This window comes from Cyrtonyx montezumae, unplaced genomic scaffold (genome assembly GCF_038088225.1).
Source record: "Cyrtonyx montezumae isolate F1298 unplaced genomic scaffold, pur_monq_1.0 scaffold_8, whole genome shotgun sequence".
Classification (NCBI taxonomy): domain Eukaryota; kingdom Metazoa; phylum Chordata; class Aves; order Galliformes; family Odontophoridae; genus Cyrtonyx; species Cyrtonyx montezumae.
Window position 1 is genome coordinate 115,544,015 of NW_027072089.1, and position 22,632 is coordinate 115,566,646.

At 38.7% G+C, this 22,632-nt stretch overlaps 1 protein-coding gene across 1 annotated transcript; it reads left to right on the top strand.

Moving 5' to 3' along the window:
• The first annotated feature begins 18,637 nt into the window (after nt 1-18,637).
• Nucleotides 18,638-22,358, top strand: SOSTDC1 (sclerostin domain containing 1). The gene is made up of 2 exons (XM_065752808.1): nt 18,638-18,974; nt 21,034-22,358. The coding sequence occupies exons 1-2, from the start codon at nt 18,770-18,772 to the stop codon at nt 21,447-21,449; spliced, it is 621 nt and encodes a 206-aa protein (XP_065608880.1). The 5' UTR covers nt 18,638-18,769; the 3' UTR covers nt 21,450-22,358.
• The last annotated feature ends 274 nt before the right edge of the window (nt 22,359-22,632 follow it).

The following is a 22,632-nucleotide window of genomic DNA, read 5'->3' on the forward strand; positions in this document are numbered from 1 at the left end:
CCTGTCAATCTCCTCATATGGAACTCAAGCAGCAGCATCAAGGAATTTTCTTGAATGCTGAAAAATAGCCCCCCGTAGAGGACAAATAGAGTCAGAGAAAGATATCATAATATTACAGAATTATGTAATAATAGAATGGCTTAGGTTGGAGGGGACCTTCAAGAGCCATCCAACTCCCCTGCTGTGGTCAGGGCTGATACCCGTTATATCAGGCTGCCCAGAGCACCACCCAACCTGTCCTCGAACACCTCCAGAGATGGGATATCCACATAGGCTGCACACAGCCTATTCCATGCCTCACCATCCTCTGAGTGAAAATTTTCCTCCTAACATATGGTTTGAACCTCTTCTCTTTTACTTGAATACCATTCCCTCTTGTTGTATCACTATCAGACCATGTAAGCATTCAGTTTCTGACCTGATTTTAAGCTCTCTTGAAATACTGGAAGCTGCAAGGAGGTCTCTGTGGAGCCTTATCTTCTCCAGGCTGACCAAGAAAGTTCCCTCAGCCTTTCTTTATAGGAGAGGTGCTCCAGCCCTTTGATCATCCTTGTACCCCTCCTCTGGACTTGCTCCAGCAGCTCCACATCTTTCTTTTGCTGGGGGCCCCAGGCCTGGATGTATTACTCCAGAGGAGGTCTCACAAGGGCAGAGTAGAGGAACAATCACCTCCCTCACCCTGCTGGCCACCTTTCTTTTCATGCAGGCCAGGATACTGTTGGCCTTCTGGGTTGCAAGCACACACTGTTGGCTTATGCCAAGCTTTTCATCTGTCAGGACCCCCAAGTCCTTCTCCACGTGGCTGCTCTCAGTGAGTTCTTCTCTCAGACTGTACTCATATCTGGGGTTGCCTCAAACTAAGTGCAACACCTGGCACTTGGCCTTGTTGAACCTCATCACATTTACATGGGCCCACTGTTCAAGCCTGGCAAGATGGCATCTCTTCCTTCTACTGTATCAACTGCACCACTCAGCCTGGTGTCATCTGCAAACTTGCTGCGTATGCACTCAATCTCATCGTCTATGTCACTGATAAAGATGTTGGAAGGGCACTGGTTCCAAGACAGATCTCTGGGGAACACCATTCATCACCAGCCTCTACCTGGACAAAGATTCATTGATCATAACTCTCTGGCTGTGACCATCCAACCAAATTTTCATCCACTGAATAGTCCATCCTTCAAATCCTCATCTCTCCAATGTAGAGATAATGATCTGGCTGAGGACCATGTCAAAGGCCTTGTTTTATTCTCTCAGCTTCCCACATGTCATTCTGCTTTATACAAATGGTAAAAATCCCTCTTGGCTAAATAAGCCACTTCATTTAATTATTGATTCCAGTCAGTAATACATTAAACATGCCATTTAATCATAACAGTAAGGCTTAGAGGTTTTCTCCACGTTCCTTACTATATATTGCATTTAGAAGATGCTCCCTTCAATCACACTACTACTATCTTGACAGTTCAGTCATTGTTATTCAAGAGGACTTCTTGATGTTTATCTGCAAGTTGTTCAAACTTGTCAAGAAGATCATGTAGGGATGACCTTGAAATCAAAATGAATTAGGTCTTTGTATTCTATAAATCAACAACAGTCAACACAATGCTTGCATTTTTCTCCTGGGAGAAAAGAAGGTAGTTATCTATGACTGTAAGCTTCTGCACTTTAAGGTAATATGCAGAACTAACTCCTTAACATATAACATTGAAAAAACACCTCTCAAATGAAAGGGAAAATGAAAATTTTCAAAACTAGTGTTCAGCATAATTTTTTAGAGCAGGAGAGATACTGCAGATCAGAAAAGGCGGATTCACAGTCTTTTAGGAAAACTTTAAAGACATTCCAGAAGAGCCTAACATAATTGAAAGTGCTTTAGAAAGATAAATACTTTAAAGGAATAACCAAATAGCACGTTAGAGGAAAGCATGTTATTGAATCACTGCAAAATATATTAGCTTACTACAGCAAAAATAAGGTACTCCTCAAAATGTTTAATTCAAAGTTAATTAATATCATTGAATATAAAATAGCTTGAAAATAGAAGGAGAAAATTAAACTATACTCCTCAGTATAAACTTGGTTTGACCTTTATGAATAAGCAACAAAGAAAAGTAATCTCTCTTACTGGAAAGCAAATATCATATTGATAATATAGAAGTTGTCACTATTCTTTTCAGCAATATAACAATTGGATCCCAAAATACCCTGAAAAGTTCTCAAAAATATTAAAAATGTGTTGGCATTCTGCATAACAACGTGCAGCTCTAAAGGCAGCTTAAATGAATATGGAATTGAGCTGCTATCATGTGAGGAAGACAAAAAAGTTTGGGACTCAGCAGGGAAAGGAGAAGACTGAGGAGAAAAGTGATGGAAACATGGGATAAGGTGAAAGCAGAACTTCACTGTATCTTGTAATACGAAAATTTGATGGAAATAGTAGAAAGCAGTTTAAAAGATAAAATGAAGCATTTCTTTAAACATCTGTTAGTGGGCTTCAGGAACTTGCTATCATATGAGATTGAAGAGTCAAACTGTAACAGTAGGTTCAAAATACAAATAAGTGGACATTGCCGTAGGGTGGGGATATATCTCTTGTGTCCCTAACATTATAATGGGAAGTGATGAGGAACAGATGACTGAAAACAACGGGGCTTGTTATTCTCTGTGAATAAACTGTTTAGTGCTGAAGACTGAAAACTGAGCTGGCGAGACCATTGAGCTGACCCAGTCAGGCCTTTCTTACATTCTTAATATAAAATTAAGAGTTAAACTGAAATGCAAGCACCAATCTGATAGGCATTGCTAATCCTAAGTGAATGTAAAGCTTGAATATTTGAATTTGTTCTTAAAACAACTTTCTTAATAATTCTATGTTAATTATCTTGGCCTCATAAATGTCACAGCTGGGTATGCCTAGTAAAACTATCCCAGTAAATGATGCCTCCCTGTAACAGGAATACTGCTGATTTTTTAATTTTAAGAATTAGTGCTCACTTCTTTTTAAATATATGGCTTGTAAATTTTAAGGTTCTATATTATATCACACAAAGTGAAATACTACATGGTTACATGCACTTACAAATTTACAGCCAGCTTTAACCTAGTAACTAGCACACATTTATTACAGCTCATCAGAAATATAGTTGGTGTAAATACTATTTACATTAATAATACATTACTTTATTTTAGTATTTATGTTCTAGAAATGTCCAGGCTATAAAATATGTGGGATTTTGGCATAAAAATTGAGTGATTGTGTGAGGTTTTGCTGAGATGAACCTAAAAAAAAAAGATCAGTACCCTTTTAGCACATCAGCCATTGTAATTCACAGATGTGATTCTTTCTTTTTCTTCCTCTACCATTTTTACTCTTAGAAAAAACACCCTGTATTTTAATTTGGTTGCTTCATGAGAAATGTTAAAATATATACATATATAAAATATAAAATATAAAAACTATTTTTTTCAAGTGAATATATAATGTGTCAGTGATGTTATCTTCCAAATAGTAAGAAATTCAGTAAAATAACCCCTGATTCAAAGGAAATGTCTCAAAAAATTCATCCTACTGCATCGGGAAAAAAAAAAGAAAAAAGAAAAAAAAGCATGATCTAAAATGAATTGTTCAGACTCTTTTTAACAAAGGAGGAAAGGTTTGATTTGGGTCTTTTTGCTCAGCTACTGAATTGCATGTCTTAGAGCCCAGTTATGAACCTTCAAGTACACAAAAACCTGCCCCATATCTGCTTTCATTTTGAAGTTCATTTTGTGATGGACTGAAGTTTCCAGTCAGATCCACAAAGCCCATCTATATAGATTCTGTTCTGTAGGTAGGTCCCAGTGAGTCATGTGAACTACATCTACATTACCAAGTAGCATAGGCTAATAGGGAAGAATTGATGACGAAAGAATTTGTGCTGAGAGCTCAACATCCACATCACAAAAAGGGGTACTTCTAGCCTGGTCCTGTGTCTGGAAAGCATTAAGTGTACTTTTGGAGCCTATCTTCTAGTTTAATCTCATACTAAAGGAATCTAGTTTCTCTGCTTTGGGAGTGCTCCATGATGTGAACAAAAGCACAGTAAATAATTCCATAAGTACATGCTAAAATGCTGATGCCAAAATGCACCCATGGTTACCTCAACAATCAAAATGTGCCAGAATTCAGTATTTAAAGCATAAAGCTCCTTCATGGTCTGTGTTGGTTTTTGAAGAGGCCATGCTGGAAAAGGACTTGCACCTGGATAGTTCTTTAACCTCCCTTTATTATGAGATTGGATAAGGCTAAGGAAATTGCATGGTATTTGAGAAAATATGAACTTTATAGAACAACAACGAAAAAAACCAACTTGTTTGCAATTATAAATATTTGCTTTAGCTACATTTATCCACCAGATGGTGTCCCATGTTAGTTCAGGAGCTGCATGAAATAATGAGGGACAGTTCCACAGTTACCACCAATAGATGTGTGGAACTCATAAATATTTTTCAAGACTTCAGTGCTCAGGGGCAAATACTATTTTATCCAAATTCCATATCTGTAAAACTCACCCTTTAATGTTACAGTACATTTTGACCATTTTTATCTTTTTATGAGCCACAGAGCCAGAAAGCTGTTAAGTATCCGTATTTTATTAAAAGTATAGGAAAACTACATGATTCAGAGAATACTGACACTAAACTAATCTATTTGGGCTAGATTGGGAAAAGGTTGGGCACACATAAATATAAAACATTCAGTCGTCTACTAAATATCTAAATTTTGTAAGATGGAGCCTACTAGAAAGTAGAAAAAGTTGATCTTTTTGATTGATGACTGTTGTTGAAAAAATTTGCCCATACCCATCTGTGTCCCAGACAAACTGAAAGAGATGCTTTATATCCCGCCAGGACAAAAGTCAGCACAAAAGAAAGATCTTACAATGAAGAATTTTGATGAATTTTCACTTATGGTATCCCGTGGAGTCTGTAGTAACAATAGGGAAAGGAGACGTGACAGACTAAAAGAAATGGAAAGCCACAGAATTAGAAATATATGTACCCCTAGGCAGCTTAAAATTTTACTACTTTTATTTTGTGATATGCACCTGCGCTGTAGCACTCCACTGCAGTGTGGAGTATCCACGTAATTTCTAAGGCCTTCTGCAGATATGAGGGTTTGCCCTGATGGAATACGTGAGGAACGTACCTCATGGGAATGGAAATTTTGAGCTGTAATGCTGTACTCATCCAAACATTTAAACTTCGGTTCATATCAAATGTCACTATTCAACCCCCAAGTTCAAGGAGCACATTAGTTACGTGGTGAAAGCACCAGCCTCCTGTTTCATGTCTAGCTTTAGACTCATTTTTTTTAAGTCTTTTAAGAATCAGAGACAACAATCTGTATTATTTATTCAAGGACCAGTACACTTCAACAAAATCAATGTAAAGACTGGAATTTCTGCTGTAAAACGTTTCTAGAGAGAGTGCATGATTGGATCGAGCAGACACAAATGGCCAGCATCCAAAGCAAAATCATCAACCAGCCTGAAAAGGGAACATTTCTTGTTATATAAACTTTATTACAGGTAACTTACAAAACACGGAGAGGGGAGGTTGGGTTCCCCCTTAACCAACTAAGTACTTTTCCAGCAGAATCTATCTGCATGATAAAGCAAAGCTTGTGAAAGGTGGAGGCACATATAGCTGTTATTATTAAGCAATGATTCACTTTGATACTGCTGCAAATTTGACAGCATTGTTCTTAAATTAGATTTTTGTCATGAATACCTTGATGTTTTGTACTCTGTATACAGCAGGCCTTCTACCATATTCGTAGAGGTAAAAATAGCTCCTTTGTGTTCAGCTGAGTAGCTTGGGAGCTCTTTGAGAGACCGAATGGTGATAAAAAAGAGAAGTAAAAGAAGACTGCGAGATTACTGAAATCTAGTATGCCTGTACATTTACAGGGGAAAATACTGTATGAGCCAAAAGACGAAAGCTTAAGCCTTCTGAATATAGATGAGATATACATGCTTAACGGCAGGAATAAATATCCAAATGAGCAGAAAAGATAGATTCTGGATTTGCTGAAGTCTTTTTTCAAATTTCAGTGCCACAGTGAAACAAATGATCCTCAATTACATGTTTATGAAGTTCTGCAGAAAAGTGCCTGGATGTATTGCAGATAATTAACATAAAACATGGCACATAATGATTTAACAATCTCCTCTGGCCTTTCAATATTTAAAAAATCTTTGGGAAATGCAATAAAATTGGATCTATGCTCTGGTAATTATTCTATTTGAAAAGAGTAACAAATAAGGTATTAAATACTTTTATCATGTACATAATTTTGCCACATCTGAGCTTCCAGGTGCATGCATATTTTCGTGTGGCTTCCATAGACTCAGATTATTGGGGTCAAACTAAAAATAGTGTCTTGATGTAGTGGCTGTCGTTTTTAGACAAGTGTAAGGCTGATAGAAACTAAACCATCCTGGTGAACCAGCTGGAGAAGACAACTGACTTTCTTTGTCTCTTTTAAAGACTGTAGCAGAAATACGATTTTCTTTTCTTTCATATTTCTCCTGTAACACGGCTCCAGGAACAGGAAAAGTTTGCATTCCTTCCACAGAAAAAGAAGCAGACTGCTTTCCTTCTATTTTTCTAAACAGATATCTTTGAAACAAAGAAATTCTATATAAAAGACTTTATAGCCTGTGGCAGAGAACACACAGCTTGTCCAGTAGACTTTGTGTGGAAGAGAAACAAAAGGACTTGCATGAACAATAGATCCCCAGAAACACCATCAATTGTTATAATGACATTTTTTAAATTAAAATAGTCCTATTTTAAGAGACTTCTTCTAAAACCTCATACACAAGAAATGGAAAGACTGTAGATTATAATCAACCATTAGAAAGAAAAAAAGGAAAATGTATATTTAAAATATTTTATATTGTTTTTATATATAAGTTATCTGTACCATATGAGTTATACTTTGTATATAAATGTTCGATTGATTACTTAATTAAACTACTGGGACGAGGATTGACCATTTGGGGGGAATGAAGTAGCATGGATAACTTAAAACAAGAATCTATTTATTTGGATGAAATACATTTTTGTTTGTTGAGACTTCTTTTTCAGTGTACTAAAATGCAGTTTCAATTTGACTGAATATTTTTAACACCATATACTAAATCCATTCTTTTTCGAGTCTTTAATAACTGCATTTTAGTGAATGATGCAGCTACTCTTCAACATGCTAGATCCTGCCTCAGTTGAACTCCATGAGCTCTTTCTTTTAAAAAAGTAGACATTTGAGTTCTAACTTGCATTGAGCTTTTTTGGATCTTTCAACATGTTAGATGCCAAAACATAATGCTATATGATGGTTTTGTAAGCTAACAAAATGAGTATTCACTATATCCTCCATTTTCTTTGTGCTGTAATGAAAAAGCCCATGTCCTTAATGTAAACATTCACCTAATACATGACTTGCATTAGTCGCTTGCACACAGTTCTTTTCTTTCTCAAGTACTGCTATGTGTAGTGTTCTCTATTTTAAAAGAGGCCTGCCAGTCTGGCAAACAATTGCTGGTAGTTTTCTGTTTGTCACCCTCTTGCAAGGAAGTGCTTTTGTTTGTCTGCAGCCTCACTGAAGTTTTGTACCTGCAAACTAACTCACCTGCATGCAGCAACATAAAGAGCTGGATGTAATATCCAGATATATCCGACAAGGAAAGCCTAATGCAGTAGTCATAAGACACTCCATCTATAAATATTCCAGTCCCAACCAAAACACTTACATGCTTTTACCTTCCCAAGTACTTAGTGGACTGGTGAAGTTTCAGCTGAGTGATTTGAAAAATTCAGAGTCCTGCTCATTTCATGCAGACAAAAAGATGTAGGCTTTTCAACGGTCATGGGATTTTAGTACAGTGTTTTCAGTCAGAACTTCCATAGCCCATGGTGTGCAATGTACCTCCGTGTCTGGTTGCTGTTCCCCAAGCTGCTCATTCACATTTAGGTGATGGTGAATGAACGCAGACTGCAAAGCCTGTTGAGATTTTTCAGGATGAAAAGCACTTTATAAATATAAAATATTGTATTATTACAGCTGCCTCCAAGAGAGAAGTTGTGTTAAGCAGAATATTCAGAAAGAACATTTACAGAAATTTATTACAAGTTTAATTTTGTTTCCAAACCACAGTCACTAGAGATTCAAACTATTTATCTTGAATTGTACCTGCCAAATTTTGATGAGATGAAACTCCCCTCTCCCCATTCAAAAGAGGAGGATTGACCACAGTCATACTTCAGACTTTAAAGTAACCTGCATTATTAGGCTTTCTCCACATTCCAACTCATCTGCCTTAGGGTATCAAGCCCTACTTTCATCTCTGTGAGGTTCAGTGTTTCCAAATCCAAGCCATAAGGCCATGTCTAGACTGCAAACTGAAAAGTGGGTTTGACTACAGACGTGCGCACACATAGCCACATGTCCCACAAATTTTCCATCTGTACGTTTGTACGTAGCCCACTCAATGCTTGGTTTTAAATAATCTACACTGTTGTAAGGAAAAACAACCTCCCAATACTAACTGATGAACCACTGTTACGATTGATTTTGCCTGGGTGAAGTCCAGGCAGCTTGCCTGAACAAAAGCCTAGCCCACACAAAACCACTGCGTGTAATCAGTGTTTCTGAGTATCGTAAGTGTTTTTCCACCTCCTGGCACTTATGCTAAAATAATGCCTTGCTATTAGTTTAAGGGTTTGTGGTGTGAATCCTGGGAGAGTTGGGCCTTGAGAATATTCTGAGATCCACACATGCTTGACAGTACAAATTCAAATCCTAGACATAAAAACCATCGTACTGGCCCCAAAGTCACAAGATTACATTAATGAGATGTTTTCAAGCACCCCAGCAACTTTTGATGCTGGGGTACAAACCAATTAAGGTTTGGGATATGGCCTGAACTTTTGCCATGCAAAGATTATGTGCACTACAAAGCTGAAAGCTGAATCTGAGGGACAAACTCAGTGCTCCTTCTTCTCAGATGTTTTGCTGAAGGTAATAAAACAAACTATGAGTGACTTCAATCCTCTGAAAAATCCCTAGACAAAAAAGACCTTAATAACCAAGAGTAATCCTGAAGTACGATTACATTAAGCAGCCTCTGTATTTCTGGGACTATCTTCCTTCCTTTAATCTTTGTGTGTGGGATAATTAAGATATTTTGAAGTTCTTTCAGGTATTGTAGTTTCACAAAGTGGTGTTAAGTCTTATGTGGTGATGTGGTATCAAGTCACTGTTACATTACCCATTGTATCAAAATAAAGAATGGTTAGTGATACAAAAAGGAATCGTATGGGACTGGAGGATTCCCAAGTCTCCTTCTCAAGGAAGCCCTCAGTTTTTTTTTACATTGGCAGTACTGCATGGCATGAGACTGAAAACAGTCTTGCTGCTGAATGTCCATAGGAAGCAGTGCATCTTGGACAGGAAAGGTGCTTCTAGGAAAAAAGGGACTGCATTTACTAATGACATCTAAGCAGATTAATCTTTTTGTCAGGAGGAATGAGAAAAAGGACAGGACAGCATAGCATGACATAGGACAGGACAGGACAGGACAGGACAGGACAGGACAGGACAGGACAGGACAGGACAGGATAGGATAGGATAGGATAGGATAGGATAGGATAGGATAGGATAGGATAGGATAGGATAGGATAGGATAGGATAGGATAGGATATCCCGAGCTGAAGGACCCACGAGGATCACGGAATCCAACTCCTGGCTTCACACATGACCACCCAAAATTCAAACACTGTGCCAGAGAACATTGTCCAAACACTGCTTGAACTCTGTCAGGCTTGGAGCTATGACCACTGCTCTGGGGAGCCTGTTCCAGTCCTCCATTACATATTTGGAACAAAGATTTGAGAAGGGCTGCCACCATAAGCATGCTGACATTAATAATAAACATTAAGTAATGGAGAAACTGAAAAATGTGAACTATTTCTAACTAGAAGGGTAAATCAAATATTTTATAACTGCTATTCATAAATGTGACAAGTTCTTTTTAACATGGAAATGTGAATCTAATAACGCAAATTAAATAAAAGCTAATAAAAAACCACATTGGTTTTCGCACATTGACTCTTAAGAGTTCATATTGGCCTTTTAGATGTAACTGATGAAATATAATTTTCCTGGGTTGGTGGTGACGTGCCATTGCTTTATTATGTTCCTGACTATGAGATCCCATATGCCACCTACAGGACAGATGTTTTAAGTTAATCTAATGTGCATATTGTGAACACAGATTATAGGCACTCTGCCAGGAAGTCTCTGGGATTGTTTTACTGCATGGAGAATCAAAATCCAATTCCCTTTTAGACAATTGAAAGATTTCCATTTTCTTCAATGAGGTTTGAATTTGATCCTAAGTTAATGCTGTAGGAAAAGCACGCATTGTTCTTCCTCTTAATTATTTATATATATAAAAGATCTATCTGAATGGTTTATTGTCAAGCACTTCTTGACAGCAAGTTAACTAGAACATATAATGAAAAGAAGTACTCAGTGGACATATGTTCCACTACCCATCATATCCATCATATTCCTTCATTTTTTTATACTTGTTGACTGAATGAATAGTAATAAAATAACCCCATTCCTCACTCCATTTAAGAACAGAAAGTCTTATTATTAAATTAGTTCCAGTAGTTCCATTTTTGTGCCTTTTTAATAGACCTTATAATAATGCTGACTGTTGATAAAAATGTATTGGGTTGCCAAGGACAAATATCATATTCTGAATATGATGCCCTGCTTTGTCCACATTATATTTTAGAAAGAGCATGAAATACCTATTTATGTAAAAGTTATAACATGATACATATAAAAATGCTGTACAGTTCATTTACGAAACACTGGAGTTGGCATAACTTAAACGTTCATGTAGGCATTTGAGATACAAGAGCATTCATAGACATTCTCAATGATAAAAACAGTAATTATTTTAGAACTTCTAATTCATAGAAATATTTTTCAGTATTCTTTAAAGGAGAAAAAGTCTCACAGATATGGTTCTTCAGTATTTTCAGGACCTCTACAGCAACGCTTAATTTGCATGTCATTAAGATAGCTAAATTCTTTTCCACACATTTAACATAAATGGATGCAAAATGCATTGCCATCAACTAGTTAACAGAATCTCCTCAGAAACCAGTCTCACATAATTTGTCCCCAGATAGCCTCCTCTGACCTAATAGTTCCTGATGACAATGTCCATGTTCACATCCTTGGTGAGTATCTCAAATACTTTTTCTCTCCTGAAATAATTTCCTGTCTCAAGCTTCAGCTGTCCAAAAATAAAAAAAAATAAAAATTGAAATTGAAATAAAATAAAATAAAAATAAAATAATGAAAACTTACTGGAAGTACTCCTCCTGGAAAACAAGTTCAGATGTTGACAGTTATGAAAGCTTTATTTGTACTATGTTTCCATGAGAAGATAAATTTTAGAAAAGCGACCCTGCAAAAAGCTTTGAGGAATTGCAGAGAGGCCAAGTGAGCAAACAGAATGTTCTGACATTTCCTTTATTAAATAATGTTAATATATTATTTAAACCAGCTTGTAATTCCAAATGGACAGAAGACTGAAATCCCCAAACAAATCTCCTTCACAACAACTATGTCTTCCTTTGGAAAATTAATGTCTTAATTGCCTTAAGATTACAGGAATAAACAGAGGCAAAGCTTTAAATGGGGGTAGCACATGTTATGGAGCCTGTTTCCTTTCTTATTGCTGATATCATGCACAATAATAATGACAACAACTGCTGTTATGGTCAGCATGGACAAAACTTCATCCTTGCAGAAGCAGCCGTATTAAATTTGTCACTGCTGATTATCTCTGCTGACAGGGACCTCGTTGTTGTTTTGTAACTATATTACTTTAACTACATTTTAATTCTAAATGCTAATCTATTGTGATCATGTAAATATATAAGCAGCGTTAGCTGAAGACCGAACAACCCACTGCACTTCAGGCTAGAGAATGGTTTTGCTTAAAACTCTGTGATTAGGCAAGTACAGCTAATATCTGTTTATTACCATAAAGATATACTGAGAGACTTCTAGGCTTAGATAAGATAAATAATCCTTTAAAACCTAATGTCATGCTTAAGGCAGGGATTATCTTGCTGCTGTTAAACTGCCATTATATTAAACTCAAAAAGTCAAGATTAATCAAAGGAAAAAATCACAACTGAGCAGTAACATCTGGTAAGATTTTCTTTTTATCTTTGAAATTTCTTCCATAAGGAGTTTCAGAAAGGGTGGGTTTTTTTCTTTTTTTTTCTTTTTTCATTTTTTTTCTGACATGGGCTAAAAAGAAAATGATTTTGAAATCTCATTACCTACTTCTGCAAAGAACTGTCCTTCACTGAAGAGTTCTAATGTCGGATTTGATATGCAACATAAAGAATGGGTGGATTGTATTGAATATTCATTCCCATCTCTCAACATAATGGCAATTGCATTTTCAACACTCCTAACTGAATGGAGTGTCTATGTGTTTCTGTACATTCTGCTTGTGCATGTGAGTCAACAGCAACAACAATATGTTCTCACCATCAAACAGCCTAAAAAAGTTTTACGCATTTTAGCCCAAGATTTTGTAATCTTGACTCTTGGTGTGGATTTTGCCACGTTGTTAGCTAGGGTTGCACTCTGGCCATACTTCAGTAAAAACATAATTTCATTTCTTTAAGACAGATCCTAGAGCATTTCAGAGTACAGATCTACTACTGGCAGAGTTCTATTAGCTTTTTCTGCTAGGTTTTCTTTTACTTGTGAACTCAGGGCCCTTAACATTTTTAGAAAGGAAATCTGGAATGGGTTGTACTGTCTGTGTAGACAGGGGGTAGGAAGGACATATCAGTAGTGGAGAATAAAAGAAAACGATGTGCTGAAATGACATTCTTACAGATTGAGAGAGAGAACAAAGTTAAATCCCCTGTTAAACCCAGTTTACCTAAGGTTCCCAACGTTTAAAAAGTGTTTGGGGTGAAAATGGGGAAACATTCTCCAGATTATGGAAGTTCTTACAAGTGCAACCAATAGAGATTTCCAATACTGTACAAATGCACTGGGATATTGGATGGGCTCATTTTAATAAAATAAGATGCACATACTCTGCTCAATTATTTTCTGGTTTTTGTGTTCTGAGTGAAGCCCTGTTACCACACGCGAGGTAAGTCTGGATGCATGTGCAGGATGGACCATTGCTGTCTCTTGGCAGGGAACAGATTACACAGTATTACAATTATTAAAATTCTAATTTGGGGCCAGGTTTTGCCCTCAGGTACTTCCTTAATTTCAGGAGGAGTTGTGCATATTTATCTGATTGAAGAATTTGGACATTAGCATTCTTTTATTCTTTCACAAGGATACGCACTAGCCAAATCTAAAATCTGAGTACAGCAGGGATAGGATTCTTACCAGGAGACAAATGTCAGTAACTGTTCTGTTTTGATAAGGTAAAGCGATTTCCTTGTAAGGGAATGGGAGATGGAGCAGAAGGAAGGAAAGAGGGATCTTCTTCCAGATCCCTTGTAGGCTTGTTTTTAAATTACAGCTTCGGATCTAACAACAGGTTTGGCAAGTGTTTGCTTAGCGAATCCTGAAACTATGCCAGGTTTTCTTTGCTGGTTTGTTGTAGAGTGTGCATTTTTAAAATACACTGTAATCATTTCAGACCACGTAATTAGAAACACAAAGCAGTTTACTGAAACATAGTGATATATTAAGAGTTCAGTTAATTACATGTAAAGAAACAGGATAGACTTCAAAACCTTTACGCAGTTGCTATTTTATTTGCAACTGGGGCATGTTGATGGGACTTTGCCTGCTTTACACTGAGTAGGAGTTTAGAATTTTAACCTGAGGGTAAAATTTTCAAAAGCATTTAAGTGAGTGGCTCAGTGAAAATCTATAGGACTTTTACTCCTTAGGGCAACATTTTAGAAAGTATGTAGACACCAAAGTCCAGTTTACTTCAATGTCTATGTATATCAAAAACTATCGTCTTGCTGCCTCAAATATCTTAAAAATAAATGAGTAAAAGATAATAATAATAATAAAGCTTTAAGTTTCAATGCCACCTGAGTTTCCAAAAGTGTTACCCCAAATAAACAAGTTGTTGTTCTCATACCTTTATACTTTTAAAACCCTGTTTTGTTTTTATTTCCTCCTCAGTGTAGGCAGAAAATCACAAAACATGCTTTGGGGAACAGTAAGCCACACTTCAGTCTGGTATGAAAATCTACTTTACATTTTCTGATAATTTCAAAATAAACTCAAATATTTTCCCTTTTTCAGTCTATATTTAACATCTTTTTTTGATAGAAGTGACGAATCTCTTCCTTTGAAGCCCAAGCCTGACCTAAATTATTCTGTCTACATTATGTATAAGAGAAAGTGGAAATAAATAAAACTGAAATACAAAATCTTGGGGAAAGGAAAGAGACATAAATCAGAACTAATTAACCACTCTCATTAATGAAAATATATGTTGTGCTTTCTGTTGAGTCTCTCAGACGTAATTTACTGAGAAAATTAAAAAGAGCCATTTAGTTTTGAAAAAAGTCAGTATTCAAAAAATCTTTGGTTTGGGAATTTGCGGGGGTTATCCTCCTCCTCTAACATGTTTTCTGCGTGAGCTTTAAAAGTATGCTAACTTGTTGCACAACAGCTTACAAGTTCTCAACAGTTACATTTATTACAATTTTACCTCACTTTCAGACAAGCTCTCTTATCACGCTCCAAATCACATTTTATGCTGCTTTGAAGTATGTTACTAATATGCTTATTGCTTAACAGAAAATCGCCTGACAGTCATTTCTGTTTTAAGGTGCAAAATAATAAATGTCAGTCTGTTTTTTGAGCCTGTATTTTGGAAACAAGTCAGAATTGCAATGCTCTAATTGTCTTCTCTGTGGTTTTAATGATAAAAATGCAAAAAAAAAAAAAAAAAAAGAATTTTATTCTTTCTTTCCCATGCAGCCTTCCTTCATTCTAATCCTGGCCATTTCGTGCCATTGTTAACACTGGGCAGGTTCAAATTTATGAGAAATTGGGAATTCCTTCATTGTGTGTGTTCAGTGATCACACGGGTCGCTAAGACAAGGCTCTCTGGTAGTCATTTGTCATGTCAGAGCATCCCTGCTATTCCCTGTGGCTCTTCTATGTTGCCAGACAGGTGTGCACTCTCTGCACAAAACTTTGCCCTTCGGACATCGCTACAATGCCTGAGAGACATGGAGGACAGCATCCTGTCAGGCTTACAAATGACCACAGAGTCATCTATGCAGAAAGGAATTCTCTTTGGGTACATTAACAGAACATACGTATTGTATGTCGTGTATTCTACATAAGCAAAGTATCTGTTTTTCCATCACAGCAAATGACAAAAGTAAGATTTAAGGTGTGGATAACTCTGAATATCATTGTCTGTAAAGAGTGATGAATGATTTTACTGCTATATTCAGGTCCATTAGAAGCAAGGCTGTTAAGATTCAAGAAGCAGTTAAGTATAAAAAAAAAACACCAAAAACCCACACAGTTAAGATGTACCTCTTTATCCCTGGTACATGTACAAACATTTACATTAATCCTGTTAACAGGTGGGAAGACTTCCCCACAGCCACCTTTCCAGGATCTGAGTAAACACCAAGCTTTACGCCATGCCAAGCAGCAGAAGGAAGCTCTCATGGATCCTTACAAGCAGTGAAATCCAGACTTCTGCACCCTTCACCCTGAGCACTCACCCCTCCTGATGCAGATGCAGCCACTGTGCCCTGGCTGATCTTAAGTGTCATAGAGGCAGATAAAGAAGAGATAATTTATTGCCTGGGTCTCAAAGCATATAGGGTTTTATAGATCAATAAGAACATCCTGAGTTATGCCCAGAGGCAAAAAGGAAGCCAGTACAGACTTCAAAGTCCTTGTGTAATATATTCCTCATGGCCAATACTACAGATTAAGCACACAGCAATGTTCTACACAAGCCATTTGAATCTGACTGAAATAAGGACAGACTATCCATTGTATTATTATTTTTTTTTAGGCTATAAAGGCATAGGTAATTACATAAATAAAGATAATAAAAATTTCTTTAAGTCTAAAGACCACTCCTCAGCTGAGCATTAAGAAACACCTTTTGACTGGGGGATTTTGCTAAGGAAGAACATTTTCATTTGACTGGCCAGCCTTCCTTCCCTTCATGTGACTTCTCATGTCTTTCAAGAGAACAAAGTGAAGGACTTCAAACTTTAGGTATTGGCAACACAACGTATGAAGTCAGAGAATTGACAAACTCCTCAGTGGCCTGCTCACCTCTCAGAGAGGGGGCTGACAGTACTGATGTGGGTAGTGAAATCATGAGATTTTGTACAATATTTGTAGTGAGTGGAAAATACAGAAGAAATTCAAATACCTGCAGTCAACTTGTGCATAGAAAAATGCCATTTACAGAGGCTGCCTTGGGGTTTTCCTTCTCTAAATAATAAGAGCAAGAGAAGCAGGTGATAAAATTTATGTTTCCATGTAGCCCAAATCTGAAAGGATGAATTTTAGCTTTCACTGAATGCTAAAAGTGCTAAGGCTTAGCAAGCTCCTTGCAGATGCATTCCTACAGGCAATCCAAGTTCCCATACTTTTTTTCCTGGAAGAAGATTACATGCTTTATTTCAAAGAACACATCTCTCAAGGAAGCTTCTGACTTTCCCAAGTCCTGTGTAACGTGGGAAAATCTTTCTAACTAGGAAGAGATCCCCTGGCTGGCATCCACAGGTACTGCAAAAACTGGAAAATGGGTTCCATGTTTTTAGTTATATTGGGTCAGTTCAGCACAGAGACTAATACTGAGAAGGTGAGATATGTGAACATGAGAGAAAATGTAGTAGGATGTGAACATGCACATAGCATAGCTCTGTTTAGCTGCTGTTGAAGATAAATAATGATCAAATATGAACGGTTCTGTACTGCAATTCTTTGACAATTTGTTTCAGGAGTCTTTCATTTTCTAACTAATTTAGAGGGAAGGTAACATTTACACCTTCACTTTTGTGGCTAAAGAAGATGTTCCATGAGACTGGAGCTTTGTTGGGGGTTAGCACTGATCCCACTCCTCCACACACTGCCCTGCTGAAGGATCTCTGCCTTGCAACATTCTTGTTATTCCAGAACTGGGTTGGGCTAGTCATAATAGATGCAGGCAGTCAACTCACTTCCCCACACAAGGCTCCACCAGTAAAACTCACTTCACTGTGCAACACTCCTGTTTTTCCTGTGTCTTTTAAGCAAAGGATACCAATTTGGTACTGACTAGATCTGGCCTTACTCCTGATGAAAGCCATGGTAACTTTCGTAGTGATGCAAGAGGAACATGGTGCTGATACAGATGAATGTTTCCTTGTGACTAGGATGAAACAAACTTGTCTTTTCTGGGGCTTTGACCATGGCAGTAAAGGTAACTGATCTGTGTTCCAGCTCTGCTTTCATTACAGCAAACAAAATACAGGATGACTCTATAGATAGCAGTGAGATTAGAAGCTAATCCTTATGTGATGTCGACTTCTGCACAGTTGCGCTTTTTGCAAAGAAAAATGTTTCTATTTATCTGGAGCACTACAGCTTACAGTGTTGATCACAGTTTTATTTATAACGAAAATCTACAGAGCATTCACCGCCCATGCAAACAAGCAAACAAGCATTGGCCTACTGACAGCATCTCAGCTTACACTGGTGCTTGGATTTCAGCCATGTAATTTCATGGAAAATCAAATAAGTGTGTGACATAGTAAAATCATATGTCAAAATAAGGACTATTCTTTCCTCTCTGCTTTCCTTTTTTACATGAAATAATGCATCTGAAATAAAACAATGCTCTAGGCAATGTACAAAACGAAAAAAAGATGAGTTTGGTGAATGAGCATAGCATGAGGCTATGAATATGGATATGTTTGTATTAGAGCCTAGAGGAGATGCTTTTTATGCGTGGTGATACAGAACTATATACTTGCAACTATGCACACCAGGGAAAGAATATTCCCCTAAAACAAGGAGTTTCTCTAGCAGTGCTCCTTGTTGATCAAAGCTGCATAATTTAAAGCATCTAGAGGCAACTTTAAATTATTCACAATACATTTTTTGTAAGAGATCTTGGAATATCACAGACAGCTTTTGGGTTACCAGCAGCTTCCTATAACTTCTGTAAACTTTTGCATCCTTGCAGAACTGGAGAGTTTCCGAAAGGCACGCGCGAAAAGAGGGGGAGTCACTTTGCACAACAGAAGCCGAAAGGACCCATTCTGCCACTTCGTGTCAGTCACATCGCACAGTGCATGCAGGGCGACAGGGAACGGCGGGGCAGAGCCCCTCGGTCCCATACCCGGCGCTGCCGTGCGGTTCTGCTTCCCCATACCCTCAAAAGCTCCAAGCAGGAATCCTGCAATTAGCGCATCTAACTCCTCCTTCAGTGCAAGCTTCGCTCCCATTGGTAAAAGGTCTTCCAGGCTCCTGTGGGGATCCCACCCCTTTTGTGGGTTTTCATTCTGAAGCTATCCACAACTTTACACCTGAATGAATGCCAAGCCTCTCTGAATATATAAAGGAAACGTTGAAGAGCAATTTCAGAGTTACCGAGAATAAGCAGAAGAAAAACGTTTCATCCGGCTCCGTCAGACAGAGACCGAACCAACCATGCTTCTCCCCGCCATTCACTTCTACGGCTTCCTCCTGGCTTGCATCTTCACGAGAAGCTACTCGGCTTTCAAGAACGACGCCACTGAGATACTTTATTCCCACGTCGTTAAACCTGCCCCCGCGAGCCCGAGCAGCAACAGCACGTTGAATCAAGCCAGGAACGGAGGCAGGCACTACGCCGGCACGGGCTCCGACCGTAACAGTGAGTATCCCAGCGGCGGCCCCTCCACCGCGGCCTTTGGTCCCCGGAGCCCCCGAGCGCGGCGCCGAGCAAGGTGGCTCTGCTCCGGCTCGCCCCCGAGCACGCCGCCCCACGCAAGTCCTGTAGGACCGGCTCTCTCGGGCAGGTTGCTTCCTGAGGGAAGTTCAGCCAGGTTTGGTGGGTTATCCAGCAGGGAAGAGAGATAAAGGAGCGAGAGGCGCTTCCAGAGTGCTCGCTTTCCTAACTCGCCCTCCCGCTGCGGGCAGGGGAGGTGTTTGGGCCACTTTTCAAATGCAATAAAAAGCTCCGCATTTTGTTCCCGCCGTTTAGTTTTGCTTCCTGCTGCAGCACTCGCTGCTTAACACCTCCAGCAAAAGTAAACAAATCAGCTCATCATTTACCTATGAGCTCTGCTTTAACTTGCCTTTTCGTATCTCGCCTTTTCCCGATGAGTTTTATGTCTGTATGTTAGAGACATGGGGATCTGGAAGCATTCTGCTTTCTGTTCCCTTCCCTGCCCGCCTCCTTAAAATGAAAGAAATCCAAGCACACACACACACACACACGCACACACCACCCCACCCACAACGATTCGATTTTAAAAATAGCGTCATCCCTGGAAAGTGAAGGTAAGAAGTGACACGGATACCTTTCAGCTAAGCCAGGTGTGTCAGCTTCTATGAATGCTAAGGGTTTAAGTGCACAGGAAACATCTCATCATTATGAGATTACTGGAGCAGCCTAGTAGGCACTCACTGTCAATGAGCTGTCACTAGAGAGAAGCTGAGCCAGGAAAGGCGTAAAAACAGGAGACACAAACTCAAATCTGTCCGTGGCTGCTTCCAGGTACATTCCTGAGTGCAGCTGCAGGAAGGCAAACGTGCATTTCCTCTGTGAGTCAGACGGGGAACAGCTGCTGTAAACGGCCCCCTCAGCTCAGCCCGCAGTCTGCAATCCCCATTGTCCACCCATCCTCAGACATGGGCCAGGGTGAAGTCAACTCATCACCTCAGCTCTGTGTCCCAGTTCAGAACCTGCTTGCAAAAATCCAGGTAGAAACAGAAGCAGCCCGTAGCAGCGATATGTAGATGTACCTTCAAAGCCTTTTATGATTCACTCTGAAATGTTTCTAGTAATTACTCCTATTTTAAAGGCGTTAGTTAATTGCATTGTGTGTAGAATCTGTGCCGTAATTGTCCTTCAGAAAGAGGGAGAGCACAGCCAGTAAAAATTGCTTATTACAATTAAGCGCGCTGTGGGCGTTTATTTCAAAGTGTAATTACTGAAATAAACAGTTGTGTTTATTGCAGGGTGCAGAGCTGCACATACGGACGGGTACAAACTTGTCTGTCTTAGAAGCTCTGCATTATGCTTCTCTGTCAGTTGCCTGAGAGAATTTGCAGGATCCTCTATGTTACCTATAATAAAAAGACTACTACAAATACAAAGACAGTGTTGCCCTGAGGGCAAATCGGTCACTCTGAAATAGCCATTCAAACTCCATGCAAATCACCACTCCCGGGTGACTTCAGCTGCTGTCACTTCTTATGGTATCTGTGTTCAAAGCAGCAGTGCTCATGGGAGACTCAGTCTGCTGAAACTGCGGAATGAGAAGAAGCTCTATTTTAAATTAATTTAAAAGCATATAAACAGTTTCCAAAGCACTGTTTCCCGCTTGCTAATGATACAACATAATTGTTGTAAACATCACAGAGCAAGTTCCCTAGACTGAGAACAAGCAGGAAACATTTCTTCCCTTGGGGCATTTTTTCTCTTCTAAAAGGTATGTCCCTGAGAAGGAGAACAGAATAAAATTGCCTCTTCTACCACAACTGCTGAAGTGCATCTCATTACCATTTCTTTATACTGCGGTAATACCCAGAGATACCATCAGTGCTCAAGGCCCTTGTGTTGGGGGTCACAACACCAAAAAGATATCCTAGCCTACTTAAACTACAGCAAAATGTAGCTTGTTGGGGGGGGGGGTGGGAGGGGGGAATGTTTGCTTAAGGAAATCTCGGTATTCTGAATCTCACTGCTTATTATTCTCACTCTGCAGGCCGTGTTCAAGTTGGCTGCCGGGAACTGCGATCTACCAAGTACATTTCAGATGGCCAGTGCACCAGCATCAATCCCCTGAAGGAGCTGGTGTGTGCTGGTGAATGTCTCCCTTTGCCGCTTCTGCCCAACTGGATTGGAGGAGGTTATGGAACCAAGTACTGGAGCAGACGGAGCTCGCAGGAGTGGAGATGTGTCAATGACAAAACTCGCACCCAGAGGATCCAGCTGCAATGCCAGGATGGAAGTATAAGAACCTACAAAATAACAGTGGTCACGGCCTGCAAGTGCAAGCGATACACCAGGCAGCACAACGAGTCCAGCCACAACTTTGAGGGAACCTCTCAAGCAAAGCCTGTCCAGCATCACAAAGAGAGGAAAAGAGCCAGTAAATCCAGCAAACACAGTACAAGTTAGAAGTCAAACCTTCTCTCCTCTCCTGCTCCTGCCAAAACTGAACTCACCTGTAACCATTTGCTTTACAGTTCTGACTGCTTAAAGACAAGTCTGCCATTGCTTTGTTCTCAGATGATACCGCACGCTTATTGTTTTGACCAAAATCAAAAGGGGCATTCTCAGCATATGGACCTTTTTGGGTGATTTTCCAAATGCTCAAGGTGGGGAGTAACACAAGCCTTCCAAACCCTCACTTCAAAGTTTCACGTTTCCTCCAGCCATGGAGGCAAAGAAAAGTTGCCATGAATGTTCACGGAAGTCTGTTTTGTAAAATGATGCTTTGTTGTATGTCTTCATGAGAACAGTTAATTATCATGCCTATTACCTTCTCTATCATGTTTTATGGACTTCTGACAACAGCTTACAAATGCAACACCAAGTATCTGCTTTCAGATTCATTCTAAGAAAAGAATGCCTTGCATGCTGACCTTTCTCCTGTCTCAGTATACCAAAAATTGAAATATGCATGGCAGCAATCGAAAAGTAAAGCCAAGCAAACTATTTATTTGTTGTTGTAATTATTTAATGAGCTTTTGTATGTGTTATTTCCCTCCAAAATGTTCTTATGTTTATAGCTTTTCTCACGTATCAAAGTATTCTGCTATGATTTGTGGCTGGATTAGAACATACGTTTTGTAGATAATGTAAAATAGATGTTCTAGCATTCCTGTTATGTATATTTTCTTTTTGAATATTGATAGACTTAGGTGTTACTCTGAACTACCCATTTAAAAATTGTTTATTCATTCTCCACTTTGTATTATTTTTGTTTAAAGGTGTGCAATCAAAAGACAGATATGAATTCCTTTCAAATTCATTGGTTTCTTTTTTTTTTTTTTGTACAAAAATAAACTCTGCTATGAAAATCTATCGTCCTTCTCCATGTATAACAATATATACATTTTAATCAGTCATAACACTTCATCTTAAAAAGTGGGAGAACAGTCATTATTTGGTCCAAAATATCTATCTATGAGATTTAACGTAATGTTTCTGCAGATTCTTTCTAGATGTAAAAATCTTACCTGATGGTTTAAAAGACAGTGCTTATTAACAGTCCAAGATACGTTCACATGAAATAATGCTCTAGTTGTACACTGCGTAAGAAGCGTGTATTTGGGAAGTTTTACAAGCTAGTAAAACA